Here is a 17,352-nt window from a genome sequence, read left to right as displayed (position 1 = left end):
CCATGCTGTGACATTATTGACATGAACTGTGACCATATAGATCATTGTTGCAACCAGGGTCCTGTGGTTGCCCCAGCTCTTGAATAGAGGAGGTCAAGTCGGGTGTGTATAGAAAGGATGTAGTTTGCTGGTTATGATTATGCTGTCTGCATGTGTGTATCATTTTTGTATTTGAAGTTATGAATATTGGCTATGTACTTGTATCTCAATGTGTTTGATTTTAAGTAGCCTCAGTGAAGCATTTGGTCAGCTTCTTGAGAAAGGATTATTCTCAGGAAATGGCCAATCAAGAAACACTTAACTGACAATGGCCTTTAGGAGACACCGATCCACATCGGAACTTTCCTGGGAATGTTCAAATTAACATGTTAACAATGGTGTCGGCCTGCAAAAAGCTGAATCATGCATGGACATGTGACTTGCCCAGGTGGCTACAAACTCCATCTTGTTGCTGTGATTTTGCGCAGGAGAACAAGGGGTTTCTGGCCACAAATGAAAGAATATAAAAGGACCTGGAAACCCCTCCATTTTGTCTTCAGCTGGCTCAAGAGATGGACTCTCCACTCCCAAGAGATGCCTGAAAGAAACTGGAACAAAGGACAGTAACTACGAAGGTGTGAGTGGTCGCTGGACCAAGACTAGGAAGGAGTCCAGTCTGTGAAAGAAGCTTATTGGAACATCTCTGGAGGTGAGATTTCATCTGTAATCAGTTTCTTAATGTATTAGACTTAGACTTGTGTGTTTTGTTTTATTTTGCTTGGTAACTTACTTTGTTCTGTCTGTTATTACTCGGAACCACTTAAATCCTACTTTTTATACTTAATAAAATCACTTTTGCTTATTAATTAACCCAGAGTAAGTGATTAATACCTGGGGAGCAAACAGCTGTGCATATCTCTCTTTCAGTGTTATAGAGAGTGGACAATTTATGAGTTTACCATCTATAAGTTTTATACAGAGTAAAACGGATTTATTTGGGGTTTGGAGCCCACTGGGAGCTGTCCGTCTGGGTTCTAGAGACAGGAGCACTGGCTAAGCCATTTTCATTTAAGTCTGTAGTTTTGGGGCACATGGTTCAGACCTTGGGTCTGCGTTGGAGCAGATTAGCGTATCTGGTTCAACAAGACAGCGTTCTGAAGTCTCAAGCTGGCAGAGAAATCAGGCTCAGAGGTAGTCTCAGCACATCAGGTGACAGTCCCAAGGGGGTCTCTGTGACCGAACCTGTCACACATGCATCACAACCACATTCCCACCTGCTCTCCGGAGGCTCCCCATCTCTCAGCCTCTGCACCAGAATCCCAGCCTTCATTCCAGGGGCAGGTCAGGAGCTCAGCCACCCACCCCCCAGAAAACACCTTCCATGCTCTGTCAGAACTGACCTGCAAGATGCATTTTAGCTGATCAAGTAGTTGGGGGCTGCACGAGTCCAGGCTGCCACCTGCTGGATGGAATCGGAGCTCCCCCATTAGAGGAGAGCTATTACTCTTATTCCCCAGCCCCTGGAGTCAGTCATGTCGTGGGGCCAGGTCAGAACTAGCACCCCCTAGAGAGGATAGGCCCCATGTCCCATTCCCCAGTCGCCTGAGCCAGCCAATCCCCCTGCTCTAGGGCCAGATCAGAGCTGAAGCCCCTTAAAGGGAAAATTCCTCCTATCCCCTACTGGATCCCTTGGCAATAGCAGTGTCTTGTAAATATCAGCTGGGGAATATTAATACCCCCTAATAACACTGCCCATCTCCCTGTATCTCTTTTCCACTGTGATGTTCCCCTCTGGTGTCATCCGGACCGGTGATCTGCTAGGTTCCTCCAATGCTTGACTCTGGGATCCAGCCTTACCCTGCTCTGCTGTGAGAACCCCCACTCCTGGGCTGTTCACGCACAGCCTCTGGCATGTAAGCTGCTCCTTGGATTATTCAACCATAAGAACATAAGAACATAAGAATGGCCGTACTGGGTCAGACCAAAGGTCCATCCAGCCCAGTATCCTGTCTACCGACAGTGTCCAATGCCAGGTGTCCCAGAGGGAGTGAACCTAACAGGCAATGATCAAGTGATCTCTCTCCTGCCATCCATCTCCACCCTCTGACAAACAGAGGCTAGGGACACCATTCCTTACCCGACCTGTCTAATAGCCATTAATGGACTTAACTTCCATGAATTTATGTAGTTCTCTTTTAAACCCTGTTATAGTCCTACCCTTCACAACCTTCTCAGGCAAAGAGTTCCACAGGCTGACTGTGCGCTGTGTGAAGAAGAACTTCCTTTTATTTGTTTTAAACCTGCTGCCCATTAATTTCATTTGATGGTCCCTAGTTCTTATATTATGGGAACAAGTAAATAACTTTTCCTTATTCACTTTCTCCACACCACTCATGATTTTATATACCTCTATCATATCCCCCCTTAGTCTCCTCTTTTCCAAGCTGAAAAGTCCTAGCCTCTTTAATCTCTCCTCATATGGGACCCGTTCCAAACCCCTAATCATTTTAGTTGCCCTTTTCTGAACCTTTTCTAATGCCAGTATTTCTTTTTTGAGATGAGGAGACCACATCTGTACGCAGTATTCAAGATGTGGGCGTACCATGGATTTATATAAGGGCAATAAGATATTCTCCGTCTTATTCTCTATCCCGAATGACACTAGCCAATATCTCCGGTCCCAGACTCAACCCTCGGAACCTCCGTCTTGCAATGTCCAGTTATCCCTGCTGGACTCTGCAAGCTTATATTAGTTTGTCAATTTAACAAAGAAATTGATATGCACCAGGCTTGTTATCCCAAGGGGAGTCTCTGACATGCTTCAAACCAAATGCACTGCTTCAGGTAGAATAAACAAACAGATGTATTAACTACAAAAGATAGATTTTAACTGATTATAAGTCAAAGCATAACAAGTCAGTATCAGTCAAATGAAATAAAAGCAAAACGCATTCTAAGCTGATCTTAACACTTTCGGTGCCCTTACAAACTTAGATGCTTCTCACCACAGACTGGCTGGTTGCTCTTCAGCCAGGCTCTCCCCTTTGATCAGCGCTTCAGTTGCTTGGTGTAGTGTCCGTAGATGTAGGTGGAAGAGCGAGCGAGCGAGCATGGCAAATGTCTCTCCCTTTTATCATGTCCTTTCTTCCCTTTTGGCTTTGCTCCCCCCCTCTTTCAGAGTCAGGTGAGTATTACCTCATCGCAGTCCCAAACTGACCAAAGGAAAGGCAGTGATTCCCTCAAGAGTCTAACAGACTTTTTTGTTGTTGCCTAGGCCAGTGTCCTTTGTTCCTGTGAGGCTGGGCTGGGTTTCTCCCATACACGCCCTGATGAGGTGTGACCTGACTCTCTGCTCTTGGAGAGTTTTGCCTGGGCCTGTTTTACGCCATGAGGACACATTTTCAGCCTCATAACTTTATACATGAAATTATAACCTATAACCTCACTATAACATCACTGTAACAACCATGCTCAGTGCATCATGAGCCTTCCGAAGACACCCAACATGACAAACGTTGCATTGGATACCACACATTTTATAAAGACGAACATGGGGGTGCTGGGTGTTCCCTCCGACAGAAGCCAGTCCTTTTGACTGGCATTAGCCACATCACACCAAATTCCCCATTGCAGCAAATTCATGCAGCTATCTAGATCCCCTGTCTTGCCATGCCTCATTCCCATCCAGCCCAGAGCAACCCATAGTGTTCTCAAGTGTGTATAGGAGCCACTCATTTCTACTCTAGATCTAGGTCCAGCCACTGAGGTTAGAAGAATATAGGGGTGGCGGGTTTGTCTAAATATTGGTGGTGCCCAAAACATGTCCATGTCCTGCTTCCCTCCCCCCGCCCACCACACACTCACCTGCCTAAGGCTCTGGGACGAAGTTTGGGTGTGGGACCCTGATCAGACCGATGGTCCCATTTATCTCGGTATCCTTCCCCCTCCATTCCACCCTGGATTAGATCCATGGGCCCCTCAAGCCTGCTCTCCTGCCCCCGATCAGATCAACGGGCTGATTTAGCCTGGTATTTTGCCCCTCCATGTACTCTGATTCAGGGGGCAGGACTATGTCCCTGACATGCTATTTGTGGGTTGCAGGGGCTGACATTGAAGATGTGAAAATCTCTTTGATCAAGCGCTGTTTACGCCAATGCTTTTTGTCGGTAAAACTTCTTGTTCAGGGTGTTGTTTTTTCACACCCTGGAACGACAAAGGTTTTACTCACAAAAGTGCTGTTTAGACAAAGCCAGAGTCATATAAGATTATAGAGAGATACGAGGGTGTATGGGGGTAGATAGATAGATAGATAGATTTGATAGATCTGTAAATATGTTATGTGGACAGAGAGCTAGAACTTCTTAACACATTAAACATTTCAGATCTCTGGTGTCTAGATCTGGGAGAAAGAAACAATTTAATGGATCTCACAGGAAAGCTTTCTACCTCTCCAGTGAGTGCTAATGAAAAAGGTTTAATGTTTGGGGTGAGGCGGTGGATGGGAGGCAGGACCCCTGGGTTCTCTCCCGATGAGAAAGGCCCAGGCTTGGATGGGGACGCAGCTCTGACTGGCCCGACAGCGGGCGTGGCATGGAGCTCTGGGGTCTCCTGCCACAATCCAATCACTGACGTCGCAGGCACTTTCTCCCTCCCCCAGCGCCAAGCAGCTGCAGCGCGGGGCGGGGGGAAGCCTGTGGTCAGAACCGCTCTTCCTGCCACTAGAAACTCAGACGTGTGGCTCTAGCGCTGCTCGATGTTACAGCTTGAGTCACAGGGGCTACATGTGCCAGGCAGGGGGGCCATGACTCTAGGGGAGGAGGCTACGGGATTCCCGTCCCCTTTCTGCCACATCCCCCAGGCCCCCTTTTCTCCTGGCCTCTGCTCCATGATTCCACCCGACTGCTTCCCAGCAGGAGTGTTCTGCTCTGGGATGGGCTATGTCCCAGCTCCATAATGGTCTGGGCCGCGTAGCTCCCAGTTTCCCGACCTAGGCTCCGTGATCTTAGCGTTCAGCCCCTCGGAGCAGCGGTATATTGCAGGTGGGACAATGCTGCACTGGGATCTCCTGCCTCCCAGCCCCATCCTGACCCGGCCTTTGTAGATCCCCATTTCCCGATCTGGGCTCTGGGATGAATATTTACACACGTAATCCCCCTCCCCCCCCCGACTGGCCCGTGGTTCTATGAGGCGAGCAACACTATGAGACGCCTGTGTTGGCCCCTGTGTCTCATCGGCGTCACCATGTCCTTATCTCCCCCCCACCTTCATCTCGGCTCCACCCCCTGCCATGGGGCTCCCAATTCTGCCCATCCCGCTGTCCGGGGCAGCTTATAGTCTTGCCCAGGGTGCTGCAGCATCTAGCGGATTCATGCTCTGCCAATGTCCCGGGCACTGGGGTACGGAGAAGCTCTAGGGCCCAGGTGGCAGCAGGATGGAGGTGGGCCGTGCCAGCTAGGGCCTTGTACTCTGCAGGGGCTTGTTCTGAAGCCACTGGCTGTGTGGTGGGGCAGAAGGAGGCGATGGAAAGATCCTCTTCTCTCCACTGTGCATCACAACCGCACTCCCACCGGCTCTCTCTCTCTCTACCTCTGCCCCAGGATCCCAGCCTTCCTTCCAGGGGCAGGGCAGGAGCTCAGAGCCTCCCCCCATCCCCAACACCTGCCACGCAATGTCAGAACTGACATGTCAGATGGATTTAGCTGATCAACCAGTTCGGGGCTGCACAAGTCCAGGCTGCCACCTGCTGCAGGGAATCGGAGCTGCATCGTTAGAGGAGAAATATTATTCTAATTCCCCAGCCCACGTAGCCAGCCATGTCGTGGGGCCAGATCAGAACCAGCGCCCCCTAGAGAGGAAACGCTGTGTCCCCCATTCCCCAGCCTCCTGAGGCAGCCAATTGCCCTGCCCTAGAGCCAGATCGGAGCTAAATCTCCTTAGAGGGAAAATTCCTCTTATCCCCTCCTCGATCGCTTGGCAATAGCAGTGTCTTGCAACTATCAGCTGTGGCTATTAATGCCCCCTAATAACACTGCCCATCTCTTCCCCACCCACCCCACTCTCTCCCCGACAGAAGCCCATCCCTTTGCCTGGCATTAGCCACATTACACTAGATTCACCACTGCAGCAAATTCATCCAGTTATTTAGCTCCCTTGTCCTGCCATGCCTCGCTCCTGCCCAGCCTAAAGCTCCCCCTAGTGTTCCCAAGCATGTATTGCAGCCGCTCATTTCTACTCTACAGCTAGGTCCAGCCCCCTGAGGTTAGAAGAATGACAAGGCTTCCTGCTTATAAATTTGCTTTCACAAACTTTTATTGAAGCAAGGAGATACATTTGCAAAGATCCAGAGAGCTGGAATCCTCCCAGAAGCAAATCATTTTGTGGTGGAGATGCAAAGCTGCATGGCACTTTAACAGGCTGGATATATTTAACTTGCAGTCAGTAGGGTTCAGAGTCAACAACCCTGATTACCAGTTAACAGCACCATGGAACTATTAGTCTAGGCTCTCACAGATGCAGAGAGGGGTGAGCCAGGAAGATGCTTTAATCCCAGAATCAGGGGGAATTTTCCCTCTCCAGTGTGACCCCAATGCAGTGCCATCTCCCTGAGCCTGCTGACACCCTGAACTGATAGCCCTGTTGCATGTCCTCGTTGGTGTTAACTCTGAATCCTACCAATGGCAAGTGACAAAGCATCATCACTGTTGATCATCTGAGCATGGAACATCCAGCTGGATGGTGGGTGGGGCCTGCACTTTCAGGATGAGATAATGTACCCCAAAGCTGCTGGATAATTGTGGAAAGCACCAGAAATGACAGCTAGGAAACAGCCCCCTAATGAATCCTCCCTCCAGGAGCCCAGCCCATCCACTGCGGGTTTAGAACTTGCCCATCGCTGGAGTATCTTCAGGTTTCTGCAGAGGGTTAATCCCTGATGCCACAATAGGACAGGGGCTGAGCTTTGCTCCTGATGATCTCTTTTCAGCTGGATGCACTAGACAGGTAATTACAGTGGGTGGATGGATACGTGGGGTGGTGGACTAGTTGCACTGCCAGCACATATGGGTTGACTGGACGTACTTGATATTCATTGGTTGGTTGGTTGCACTGGCTACACATGTTGGTTGGATGTACCTAAGACGTTAGTTGGGTGGATACACCAGATGCACTAGGTACATACACTGGTTGGTTGGCTGGATGGATGCATTGGATGCATTGGAGACACTGGTTGGCAGGTTGGCTGGATACACTAAATGCATTTGTTGGTTGGCTGGTTACACTGGGCATCCTAATCACATTCATTGGTTGGCTGGCTGGCTGGCTTTTTACATTGGATGCTCTAGATAAATTCATTGGTCATTTGGATACACTGGATACATTCATTGGTTGGTTTGTTGCACACGTTGGATGCACTAGATATATTCATTGGTTGGTTGGAGGGATGGATACGGTAGATGCACTGCACACGTTCTTTCATAGGTTGGTTGGATACATTGGATACACTAAATCCAGTTGGCGGTTTACTGGTTGAATACGTTGAATAAACTAAATGCAACAATTGATTGGTTGGTTGGTTGGGTGGCAGTTGGCTGGATGAGGGGGACAGATAGGTTGGATGCAGTAGGTACATGTTGTGGTTTGTTGGTTAGATGGATACATTGGATGGCTGGAATCATTGGACACACTGGTCTGATGGTTCCGGAACAGATGGTTCATGGTGGAATGTTTTCCCAGAGGGAGCTGTGAGGATATCGGGCCACAGGAGCAGACAGTCTCTTAGGGGCATAGGAGACACCGATTCCCGAGCAGGAGTGACAGCATGAAGCTCAGTAGCGTCAGCAGAGCAGGAACTAGGAAATGGTCTGGGGGACAGGGAGCGCTAGTGACCAATGCACATCCATGCCCCTCTCCAATCAAGGGCTCACCAGAAGGCCTCCACCTCCTTCCCCTTGGCTGTTCCCAGCTGGGGTGACTGGGAGACATAGTCGAAGCAGCTCCGACCACCAAGGTGGGGCCCGCAGCGCAGGCTGTACTGGAACCAGATGCGGCCATGGTTCAGGTAGCAATCCTTCTGGTGGGGCCCCCCAGACTCCAGCGGGATGTCGCAGCCTCCGAGGAGGTCATCGTCCCACTTGTTGTCCTCGTCCCAGACCTCTATGCGGATCTTGCTGGTGCTGGTGAGGTGGACGTTACCGAAGTCCAAGGTGACGTTCCAGATGGGATTGTTGTTGTTCCAGATGGTGCCGGTCCGGATCTCCCTTTTCTCAAAGAAGACCTTGACAAAGGCATCCGTAGCGGTAAAGTAATCCCCCCACAGGCCACTGGCCTTCTGCACTGTGACCATCAGCTTCCCCAGGCCGCGCTCCCGCGAGCAGCACATGGTATTGGTCATGGCATCCCCGGGGCAGACGCAGGAGCAGGGGTCGTGGGCGCTGCGTTGAGTCCCCCGAGGGCAGCTTTGGGTGCAATTCCTCATCAGGGCCCTCTCACGGATGTACTCACTGACTGCCTGCCTCAGCGCCTCCTGCTTGGGGTCGTCCTGCTCCAGCAAGTTGTGGATGGGGTGCAGCGAATAGGACACCAGGCCGGGGTTCCCTTTGAGACTCTCAATCCAGGCCGAGAAGACCTTGGCATCACTGCCAGAGAAGAGCACGTCAGTCGTGCTGTTTCCTCCGTCCACCTCCACGTGGCGCTCCCGATACGTCTCATGGAAGCTCCCCTGGACCTTCCCCTTCTTCTTCTCCTCCTCGCACTTGCTGTTCCCACTCTTGACCGAGCCCATTCCGATACTCACGGGCGCCTCCATGCTCAAGCAGTCCTTGATCTCATCGTCAGTCAAGCTGCTCAATGCTGCTTCGCAGACCCGCACGGCCGTCACGTCCCGCGCCCGGCCCCCCAGCTGCAGCTGGGACATGTAGTGGGTGCCGTAGTTGCTGATTAGCTGCTGGTACTCCACCTTCGATTTGCTGTTGTACTGGTCCGGGAGGTTCTCCAGCGCCAGAGTGAAATGGCTGGTGAGTGGGGGCGTCTCGCTGACCCGGAACCTGGTGAGGGACACAAGGTGAGGAGTGTGTTCAGCCCGGTGAGTCAGCTGAGATCATTAGCTCTGCGTCCTAAGGCTCCAGACAAGCCAGAAGCAAGGGTCTAAGCAGGTGGCTCCTACTCAAAGCAACCACCCTGTCTGCTGAACCTCACGACCTTCTGGGAATACTGCCAGCTGCTTGATAGTTCTGACAGACGTCCCCTGCTCTGGCCACGGCAGGTCGCCGGGCTGTCCTGACACACAGGACAAGGAAATCCCCCATAGCTGGCCAGCCCAGATGTCAGCTGGTGCCCCCTAGAGGGGAAAGGCCCCGTGTCCCATTCCCCACTTCCCGAAACCATCTAGTCTCCTGTCCTGGGGCTGGATGGGAACCAGGGCCCACTAGAGGGAAAGGCCCTGTGTCACTGTGTGGTATTGCTGTGATCCTACTGACCCAGGCTGGCTCTCACCTGTAATAGCCGCAGGACACCTCGTGGCTCATGAAGCTGTATTTGTCCATCCGCGTGTGGTCTAGCAGGAAACTGGCCAGTTTGGAATGTGATCCGGCCAGCGCCACCTGGACATTGACCTCGGGCTTCACAGGCACGTCCAGCCCCACCTTCCAGTCGTTCTGCACCGGGGATGCCGCAGACTCCAACATGCCAATCGCCGACTGCTGCACCGAGCTGCTCAGCTTCCGGTGGCACGAGACGTGGACCCTCCAGTCCACCAAGGCCAGCGGCAGCCTCTGCCACTGCTCTCCCTGCAGTGGGTTCCGACACAGGGTGCAGGTGCCGTCGTCGTGCTGCCAGAGGCTGCTGTCGACCAGATCGGCCCCCTTCCTACCCATCGTGGTCACATCGATGCCCCTTCCTACCAAGCTGTGCCCGGGCACGAAGGCCACGTGCTTCTTGCATTCATTTTCCGTGCCTGTGTGACAATGGGAGGAGGCCCCGGGGAGGATGAAGAGGAGGAGGGGGATGAAGGCACCAAATCTGGGCATGGCTGATGCAATGGTTTCCCCCACCCAGGAGGGGCCGTCGGCCTCTGAACTCTCCTAGAGGGAGAGAGATCCAGAATTAGTGACAATCCAGTGGCAGGCAGTTCCATTGGTTAACTCTGTTGTAGCAACAGAGACATCCACTTACCATCCATGACATCAGCCATGTTCTATAGCACACCTACAGAAAGTCTGGGCTCTAGGAACTCTGGAGGCATTACACAAATGACCTGGTGCCTCATTTGCATGTTTGATTACAGATTATCTAATATTCATCAATTCCCTCCAGTCCCTGTTTCCCAGATGTTGTAATACCAGCACTAACTACGAAGAGGAGGTATAGTTTCACATGCCCACTCTACAACGTGCAATATAATAATGGGTCACTGCAATTCCTAAATGGGGCCATTAAAGGGCGGTGCAATGTGGACATGTGGCTTAGAATTAGTGAGCCAAGGTAGTGGCTGGGGGTGGCCACTAGGGGGCACTGTGAACAGAATCCATAGCTTGCAATTAGTGGGCTGATGCAGTGGCTGGGTCTGGCCACTAGTAGGCAGTGCGAAGCCACACACAACCTGTGGCTTGCGACTGGGGGCTTTTATAGCCAACGAGAGTAGCAGGAGCTTGGGCCATGCTTGGCGTGGCCGGCTTTGCTGTAGCAACTGCTGGGGCCCCCTTGTTGCCATGCCGAGTGGTGGATTTGGTTATGTTTAACCACTGATGGAGAGTCATTTTCTTGAGTTTCTCATGGTCAGAATCAGCCCCAGCGTCTGGCGCTGCCACCTTTACACTGCGGCTGTTGGGAGAAAACAGCAGGAAACCCTACCCTGCCTCGGAACAGACCCTGGGCCCATCTCACCTGGTTCCTGCCCCCTCCCTTTTGCCCTGGATCAGGCCCATAGGTCCATCAAGCCCGGTATCCTGCCCCCTCCCTGCCACCCGAGAACAGACCCATGGGCCCATCTACTCTGGTAGCCTGTCCCCTTCCTTCTGCCCCAGATGCTTTGACCACCTCACCCTTCTCTCTGCGTCCCTCCCCTTACTAACCACAAGGGATGCTGTGTTAAATGTAGATTTGAATTGTGTTCAACTTGGGTTGGAACTGTACAGCAATGCTGGCTGTGGGGCAGGAAAGGGTGAGAGCTCTGCATCCTGTCGGGGTAGCAGGCTCAGACTGGGAGGGGACAGTAAATGTTTGAACTCACCCCAGCAGAACCAGGCAGGAAAAACGCACTTGAATACCCAGCTCCCAACCCCTTGAAATCCGAGCCTTGGGGTTCCCTGCCTCCCCCTCCATCTGGCAGTGCTCCTGAGTCCCGACCTGCTGCCCCACTGCTTTGTTGCCAATAGGAACTCAAACAGCCTGAAATGGCAAGATGCCCCTCATATGAAAGGTATTAAATACGTCAATTAATTATCAAAAGCTGAGTGGCAGCGTGGTCTAGTGGCTGGAGCACTGGAGCGAGAGTCAGGACTCCTGGGTTCTATTGTTGCTCTGGCAGGGGAGTGGGGTGAAGGGGGTTAGAGGATGCGGGGGGGGTGAAGGGGGAGACAGGACTCCTGGGTTCTATTGTTGCACTGGCAGGGGAGTGGGGTGAAGTGGGTTAGAGGATGGGGGGCAGGGAGTCAGGACGGCTGAGTTCTATTGTCGCACTGGGAGGGGAGTGGGGTGAAGGGCGTTAGAAGATGTGGGGTGGAGGGAGAGACAGGACTCCTGGGTTCTATTGTCGCTCTGGCAGGGGAGTGGGGTGAAGTGGGTTAGAGGATGGGGGGCAGGGAGTCAGGACGGCTGAGTTCTATTGTCGCACTGGGAGGGGAGTGGGATCGAGTGGGTTAGAGCAGGAGGGACTGGGGACCACGTTCTTGGGTCAGGTCTGTGCAGCATCCGGTGTGACAGGGCCCCCAGTCTCGATGGGGGGGGGGGGAATCTGTGCAGTGCCCAGCATTAGGGGGCCCTGATCTCAGTTGGGATGAGTCTGTGCAGCACCCAGAGTGATGGGGTCCTCAATCCCGGCCAGGGTTTGTTCTACACCCGGCGCGATGGGGGCCCTGGTCTCGGTCGGGGTCCGTGCAGGGCCCGGCGCGATGGGGGCCCTGGTCTCGGTCGGGGTCCGTGTGGTGCCCGGCGTGATGGGGGCCCTGATCTCGCTCGGGGTCCGTGCAGGGCCCGGTGCGATGGGGGCCCTGGTCTCGGTCAGGGTCCGTGCGGCGCCCGGCGCGATGGGGGCCCTGGTCTCGGTCCGTGCGGCGCCCGGCGCGATGGGGGCCCTGATCTCAGCTGGGGTTGAGCAGACCTACCCATCACTCACCTGCCTCAGGAACTGAGTTGAGGAATATTTCGGCTCTGGGGCCTGTCAGCAGCCAGGGTTGGTCTGTGTCTCTGCTGGGAGAGAAGCGCTTTGAAGGTGACCAAGGCACCGCACGAGGTCTCCTGCGTTCTGAGTGTCTCAGCCGTCATCACGCTCCTCCCAGCGCTGAGCTCCTGCCCCCGTTTACACCCCCCGCCACAGTCAGCTAGGTAGGAAGCTGTGGTCAGCAATTGTTCCACCCCTGTGGTGGATGAAACGCGTCTCCCATGGGTCTCGACCCAGGGTATGAGGAGCTAGAGAGGCTGCAAAGTAAACCACAGTGAGACAAACCCAGCACTGCCTGCCCGGGGAGTGTCCTCTGCTGAGCCCTGAGCCTGCAGCACAGCGCCCCCTAGCGCCACACTGGGGCATTGGGGCCAGCACTGCCTGCCCGGGGAGAGCGCCCCCTGCTAAGCCCCCCACCCTGCAGCACAGCGCCCCCTAGCGCTGCACTGGGGCATTGGGGCCAGCACTGCCTGCCCGGGGAGAGCGCCCCCTGCTGAGCCCCCCACCCTGCAGCACACCGCCCCCTAGCGCCGCACTGGGGCCAGCACCTAACGCCTCCGGGACCCCACTGTAAATAAAGGGCAAGCCCACCGATGCCAATGGAATCAGGCCAGGGTTCTGATCACTGGATAAATCCGCAGTAAGCCCAATGCCCTGGCCCTGTGGGGCAGGCTGGGGGAGGTGGGGAAATTGGGCACGGGGGGGGCGGGGGAGATGACCCTGGGCTGCTGTAGAGCAGGTTTGACGTGTCCTTCTCTCTTTCTGTTCTCCCCTGTTTTGTCCTATCCACCCTTTCATGCCCTGGAACTCCAACCTCAGAGTCCCACAGCCCCCCATGCTCCACCCCCCCATCAGGGGACTCTGCTCACTCCTTCACCCCACGCTGGTAGGACCCTACCCCCCGGCATCCCCATTATTTTTCCAGAGGTCACCCCCACTTCCTGCATCCTCATATATTCTACCAGGTGCCCCCATCTGCTTTTCTGTCTCCCGCCCACCCCAGGTCCAGCCCCCAGCACAGGACTCCTGGATTCTGGCCCCTGATTTGAGAGGGGAGTGGGGTCTAGTGGGTTAAAGCAGGGGGGCTTGGAGCCCGGACTCCTGGGTTCTATCCCGGGCCCTGGGAGGGGAGGAATCACAGCAAGTCCCCAGGCTACAAAAAGAGGGGTTTATTTCATTGTCTTTTCACAGCATCGGCAGGACGCCGATTTACAAAGAAGCTTTTGCCAGCGGTTACCACGAGCTTCCCTGAACCGCAGTTCAACCCTCTCGGCCCGACAAACCCTTCCAGCTCCCAGGGCCGGCTCTGGCTTTTTTGCCGCCCCAGGCAAAAAAGCCTCCGCCTCCCCCCCCCCCCCCCCGTGGGGGGGTCGGAGCCCGGTGGGGGGGCGGCGAGCCCCGGCGGGGGCTCCGCTCTCCCGCTGGGGGGAGGGCGGCCGGAGCCCCGGGGCGAGGGTGGCGAGCCCCGGCGGGGGCTCCGCTCTCCCCCCGGCGGCCGGGGGCAGGGCACCGGGGGGGAGGGCGGCCGGAGCCCTGGGAGGAGGGCGGCGAGCCCCGGCGGGGGCTCGGCTCTCCCCCCGGCGGCCAGAGCGCCGGGGGCAGGGCGGCGAGAGGGCGGCGAGCCCCGGCTGGGGCTGGGCTCTCCCCCCCCGGCGGCCAGAGCGCAGGGTGGCGAGCCCCGGCGGGGGCAGGGCGGCGAGCCCCGGCGGGGGCTCGGCTCTCCCCCCGGCGGCCAGAGCGCCGGGGGCAGGGCGGCGAGCCCCGGCTGGGGCTCGGCTCTCCCCCCGGCGGCCAGAGCGCCGGGGGCAGGGCGGCGAGAGGGCGGCGAGCCCCGGCGGGGGCTCGGCTCTCCCCCCGGCGGCCAGAGCGCAGGGCGGCGAGCCCCGGCTGCCGGGGGGAGAGCGGCCAGAGCGCCGGGGGGTGGGCGGCGAGCCCGGCTGTGGCCCCGCTCTCCCCGCGGCCCGAGCGCCGCGCCGCCCCCCTCCAGGTGCCGCCCCAAGCACCAGCTTGGTTGCCTGGTGCCTGGAGCCGGCCCTGCCAGCTCCCCTGCGCCCGCACGCCATGCCCAGCAGCGAATCAACCCATTGCTCTCACGGATTGCTCCAATTCTCTCCAGCAGAGGGCAGTGCACCCCCTCTCCCCCAGATTTATACCCATGCGGACAGTGTATCACCAGTCAGCCATGCCTGATGGGGCGGGGCCTGGGAGCAGAGAGCCACGCCCCCTGGGAAGGGGCCAGTACAGCCACGCCCCCTGGAGAGGGAGGGGCATTTAACCATGTGCTGTTCTCCTTTCATAATCTCCCCAGACTTCTACCCCTCCCTAAAGGGAGCGGAGGGACAAAAGAAGGAGGCGGCCCACCTCCCTTGGGGAACAATAAGCAACCCTCCATGGGGGCTCAGGAGAGGGCGACGCCCGGGGGATGAGACAGTCACACCGCCTGGAGGAAGTGTCAGATAGCCACGCCCTTAGAGTGAAGGGGAGGAGCCTGTCAGCACAAAGCCACGCCCTCATGGGCCCAGAAGAAGGAGGGGCTCTAGGGGAGCAGACAGCTATGTTCCAGAGAGAGGGGCTTAGGGGCTCAGAGCCATATCCTCTAGCGACTTAGGAGGGGGGGCATATAGCGATACTCTTCCAGAAGGGGGATACCTGGGAGCACAGACCACACCCCCATGATGGCTGAGGAGGGCAAAGAGCCCAAGGGGGATCAGAGGGCTATGCCCACCTGCAGGGGGGTTACCAAAGAGCCACGCGCCCCAGAGGGGCCCGCAGTGGTGGACAGAGCCACGCCTCCCTAAGGGGGGAGGGGCTCAGGAGGACTGGCTCAGTCCTTCTGGCAGGCAGCCGCCGGGCCCGTTGGGGGGGTGGGTGGCCTCGTCGAGGGGTGGGCCGGGGGCGGGGCCGTGGGTGCGCAGGTGCTTGCGGAGGTCGGCGGCGCCGAGGAAGGCCTTGCCGCAGAGGGAGCAGGCGTGGGGCCGCACCCCGGAGTGGATGCGCTCGTGCTTGCGCAGGCCGGCGCGGTCGGAGAAGCCCTTGCCGCACTCGGGGCAGGGGAAGGGGCGCAGGCCGGGGTGGAGCCGCTCGTGCTTGCGCAGGTCGTAGGGCGAGGAGAAGGCCTCCCCGCACTCGGCGCAGGTGGGCGCCCCGGGGGCCGCCTCCGGGTGCTCCCCCCGCTGGTGGCGCCGCAGCGCCGCAGCCTCGCCGAAGGCGGCCCCGCAGAGCCGGCAGACGTGCCGGGCCGCGGCTCCCGCTTCTTCCTCCTCCTCCTCCTCCTCCCCGCCCCGCCGCTCGCCGTGGGTCCGCTCGTGCTTGCGGAGGCTGGAGGAGACCACGAAGGTCTTGCCGCAGCGGCCGCACTTGAAGGGCCGCTCGCCCGAGTGCACCCGGTAGTGCTTGGTGAGGCTGGCCCGCTCGGCGAAGCTCTTCCCGCACTCCCCGCACTGGAACGGCCGCTCGCCCGAGTGCACCAGCTGGTGCCGCTTGAGATCCCAGGAGGCCACGAAGGTCTTGTCGCACTGCAGGCACTTGTAGGGGCGCTCGCCGGTGTGGATCCGCTGGTGCATGGCCAGGTCGGCCGGCTGGCGGAAAGCCTTGCTGCACTTGTCGCACTGGTACGGCTTGACGCCCTGGTGGGCCCGCTGGTGGCGCCGGAAGCTGGAGGGATCCGAGAACATGCGGCCGCACTGCGGGCAGAGGAACGGCTTCTCCCCGGAGTGGGTGCGCTGGTGGCTCTGGTAGGACGAGAGCTGGGTGAAGCCTTTGCCGCACTGGCCGCAGCAGTAGGGTTTCTGCTCCGCGTGGATGCGCTGGTGGCAGGTGAGCGAGGAGGAGCGGGAGAAGGCTTTGCCGCAGTCGGAGCAGAGGAAGGGCTTCTCCCCGGTGTGGCTGCGCTCGTGGTTCTTCAGGTCCTTCAGCTCGGCGTAGGTCTTCTGGCAGGCGCTGCACTGGTAGGGGCGCAGGCCGGCGTGGATGCGCCGGTGCTTGCGGAAGACTGAGGGGTCGGCGAAGGCTTTGCCGCACTCGCCGCAGATGTAGGGCTTCTCGCCCGTGTGGGCCCGCTGGTGGATCTTCAGCTTGGAGAGCGTGCCGTAGCCCTTGGCGCAGTGGGAGCAGCGGAAGGGCAGGTCGCCGGTGTGCCGGGCCATGTGGACGCGCAGGCACACTGGCTGCATGAAGGCCTTGCCGCACTCCTGGCAGATGAAGGGCTTCTCGCCCGTGTGGCTGCGCCCGTGGCTGCGCAGCTCCGGCGCCGTCTTGTAGGCCTTGGAGCACTGCAGGCACTGGAAGGGGCGCTCGGCCGAGTGGCTCAGCTGGTGCTTGTGCAGCTGCGAGCGGTCGGGGAACTCCTTGGCGCAGCTGGGGCAGGCGTGCTTGCCCGTGGCGCTGCCCCCCCCAGCGTGGCACTTGGCGTGGCGGAGCACCCGGGGCACGCTGGGGAAGGTCTTGCCGCACGCCAGGCACTTGTAGCGCCGGCCGCACTTGGCATAGCTGCCAGCCTCTTCTTTCTCCTCCTCTTCCTCCGAGTCACCCTCCAGCTTCACCACAATGCTCACCTCGGGCTCCTCCATCTTTGCGGGGGAGGGACAGGGGGCTGCTCTCTGAAAGAGAAGGCAGGGCAGGGTTACAAAGAGGGGTCCGTAGCGAGATCAGCCCCCCTCAGGATATGGTACGATGGCTAGGATGTGCATTAGGGAAAAATCCCACTTCATCCACCAATGTGTCCATTGGGCTGCCTATAGACTGAACCAGCACTGTATAATGCTGCTCTTGCTATGAGTGCAGCTATTGGGCTGCCTGTAGACTAAACTGGAAAGGTATAATCCCACCTCTAGCTGCTCTAGGGCTGCCTGTAGACTAAACTAGCAAAATATAATCCCACTGTTGCCACCAGTGGAGCCATACAGGAGGGGAAGGATGGACCAGCCATTAGGGCACTAACTGAAGGCTCAGGAGATCTGGATTCGTGACCCTGCTCTGCCACAGATTCCTTGTGTGACCTT

The 17,352-nt window shown here is 57.0% G+C and overlaps 2 protein-coding genes and 1 pseudogene across 2 annotated transcripts; all 3 read right to left on the bottom strand.

Moving 5' to 3' along the window:
- The window catches only part of LOC135877976 (RING finger protein 112-like), a 1,138,053-nt pseudogene that overhangs the window by 950,345 nt on the left and 170,356 nt on the right, over positions 1 to 17,352 (bottom strand).
- LOC135877428 (perforin-1-like) lies at positions 7,898 to 12,506 on the bottom strand. The gene is made up of 3 exons (XM_065402861.1): positions 12,308 to 12,506; positions 9,469 to 10,055; positions 7,898 to 9,020 (listed from the first exon to the last, which is right to left on the bottom strand). The coding sequence occupies exons 2-3, from the start codon at positions 9,999 to 10,001 to the stop codon at positions 7,898 to 7,900; spliced, it is 1,656 nt and encodes a 551-aa protein (XP_065258933.1). The 5' UTR covers positions 10,002 to 10,055; positions 12,308 to 12,506.
- On the bottom strand, positions 10,854 to 16,920 carry ZNF668 (zinc finger protein 668). Its single transcript, XM_065402465.1, has 3 exons — positions 15,177 to 16,920; positions 11,986 to 12,276; positions 10,854 to 10,930 (listed from the first exon to the last, which is right to left on the bottom strand). The coding sequence occupies exons 1-3, from the start codon at positions 16,918 to 16,920 to the stop codon at positions 10,854 to 10,856; spliced, it is 2,112 nt and encodes a 703-aa protein (XP_065258537.1).

The sequence above is a fragment of the Emys orbicularis genome, chromosome 4 (genome assembly GCF_028017835.1).
Source record: "Emys orbicularis isolate rEmyOrb1 chromosome 4, rEmyOrb1.hap1, whole genome shotgun sequence".
In the NCBI taxonomy this organism is placed as follows: domain Eukaryota; kingdom Metazoa; phylum Chordata; order Testudines; family Emydidae; genus Emys; species Emys orbicularis.
This window is presented reverse-complemented; position numbering and strand designations above follow the sequence as displayed.

What these genes read in the sequence shown, in the direction of transcription:
- LOC135877428 (XM_065402861.1), bottom strand. Translation starts at nt 10,001, where the DNA reads ATGCCCAGATTTGGTGCCTTCATCCCCCTCCTCCTCTTCATCCTCCCC. An exon ending in GTGTCCTGCGGCTATTACAG is followed by an intron (nt 9,021 to 9,468) that starts GTGAGAGCCAGC and finishes GTCCCTCACCAG; the next exon opens with GTTCCGGGTCAGCGAGACGC.
- ZNF668 (XM_065402465.1), bottom strand. Translation starts at nt 16,920, where the DNA reads ATGGAGGAGCCCGAGGTGAGCATTGTGGTGAAGCTGGAGGGTGACTCG. An exon ending in CTGCCTGCCAGAAGGACTGA is followed by an intron (nt 12,277 to 15,176) that starts GCCAGTCCTCCT and finishes GCTCAACCCCAG; the next exon opens with CTGAGATCAGGGCCCCCATC. An exon ending in TGAGGACCCCATCACTCTGG is followed by an intron (nt 10,931 to 11,985) that starts GTGCTGCACAGA and finishes CTCGGGTGGCAG; the next exon opens with GGAGGGGGCAGGATACCGGG.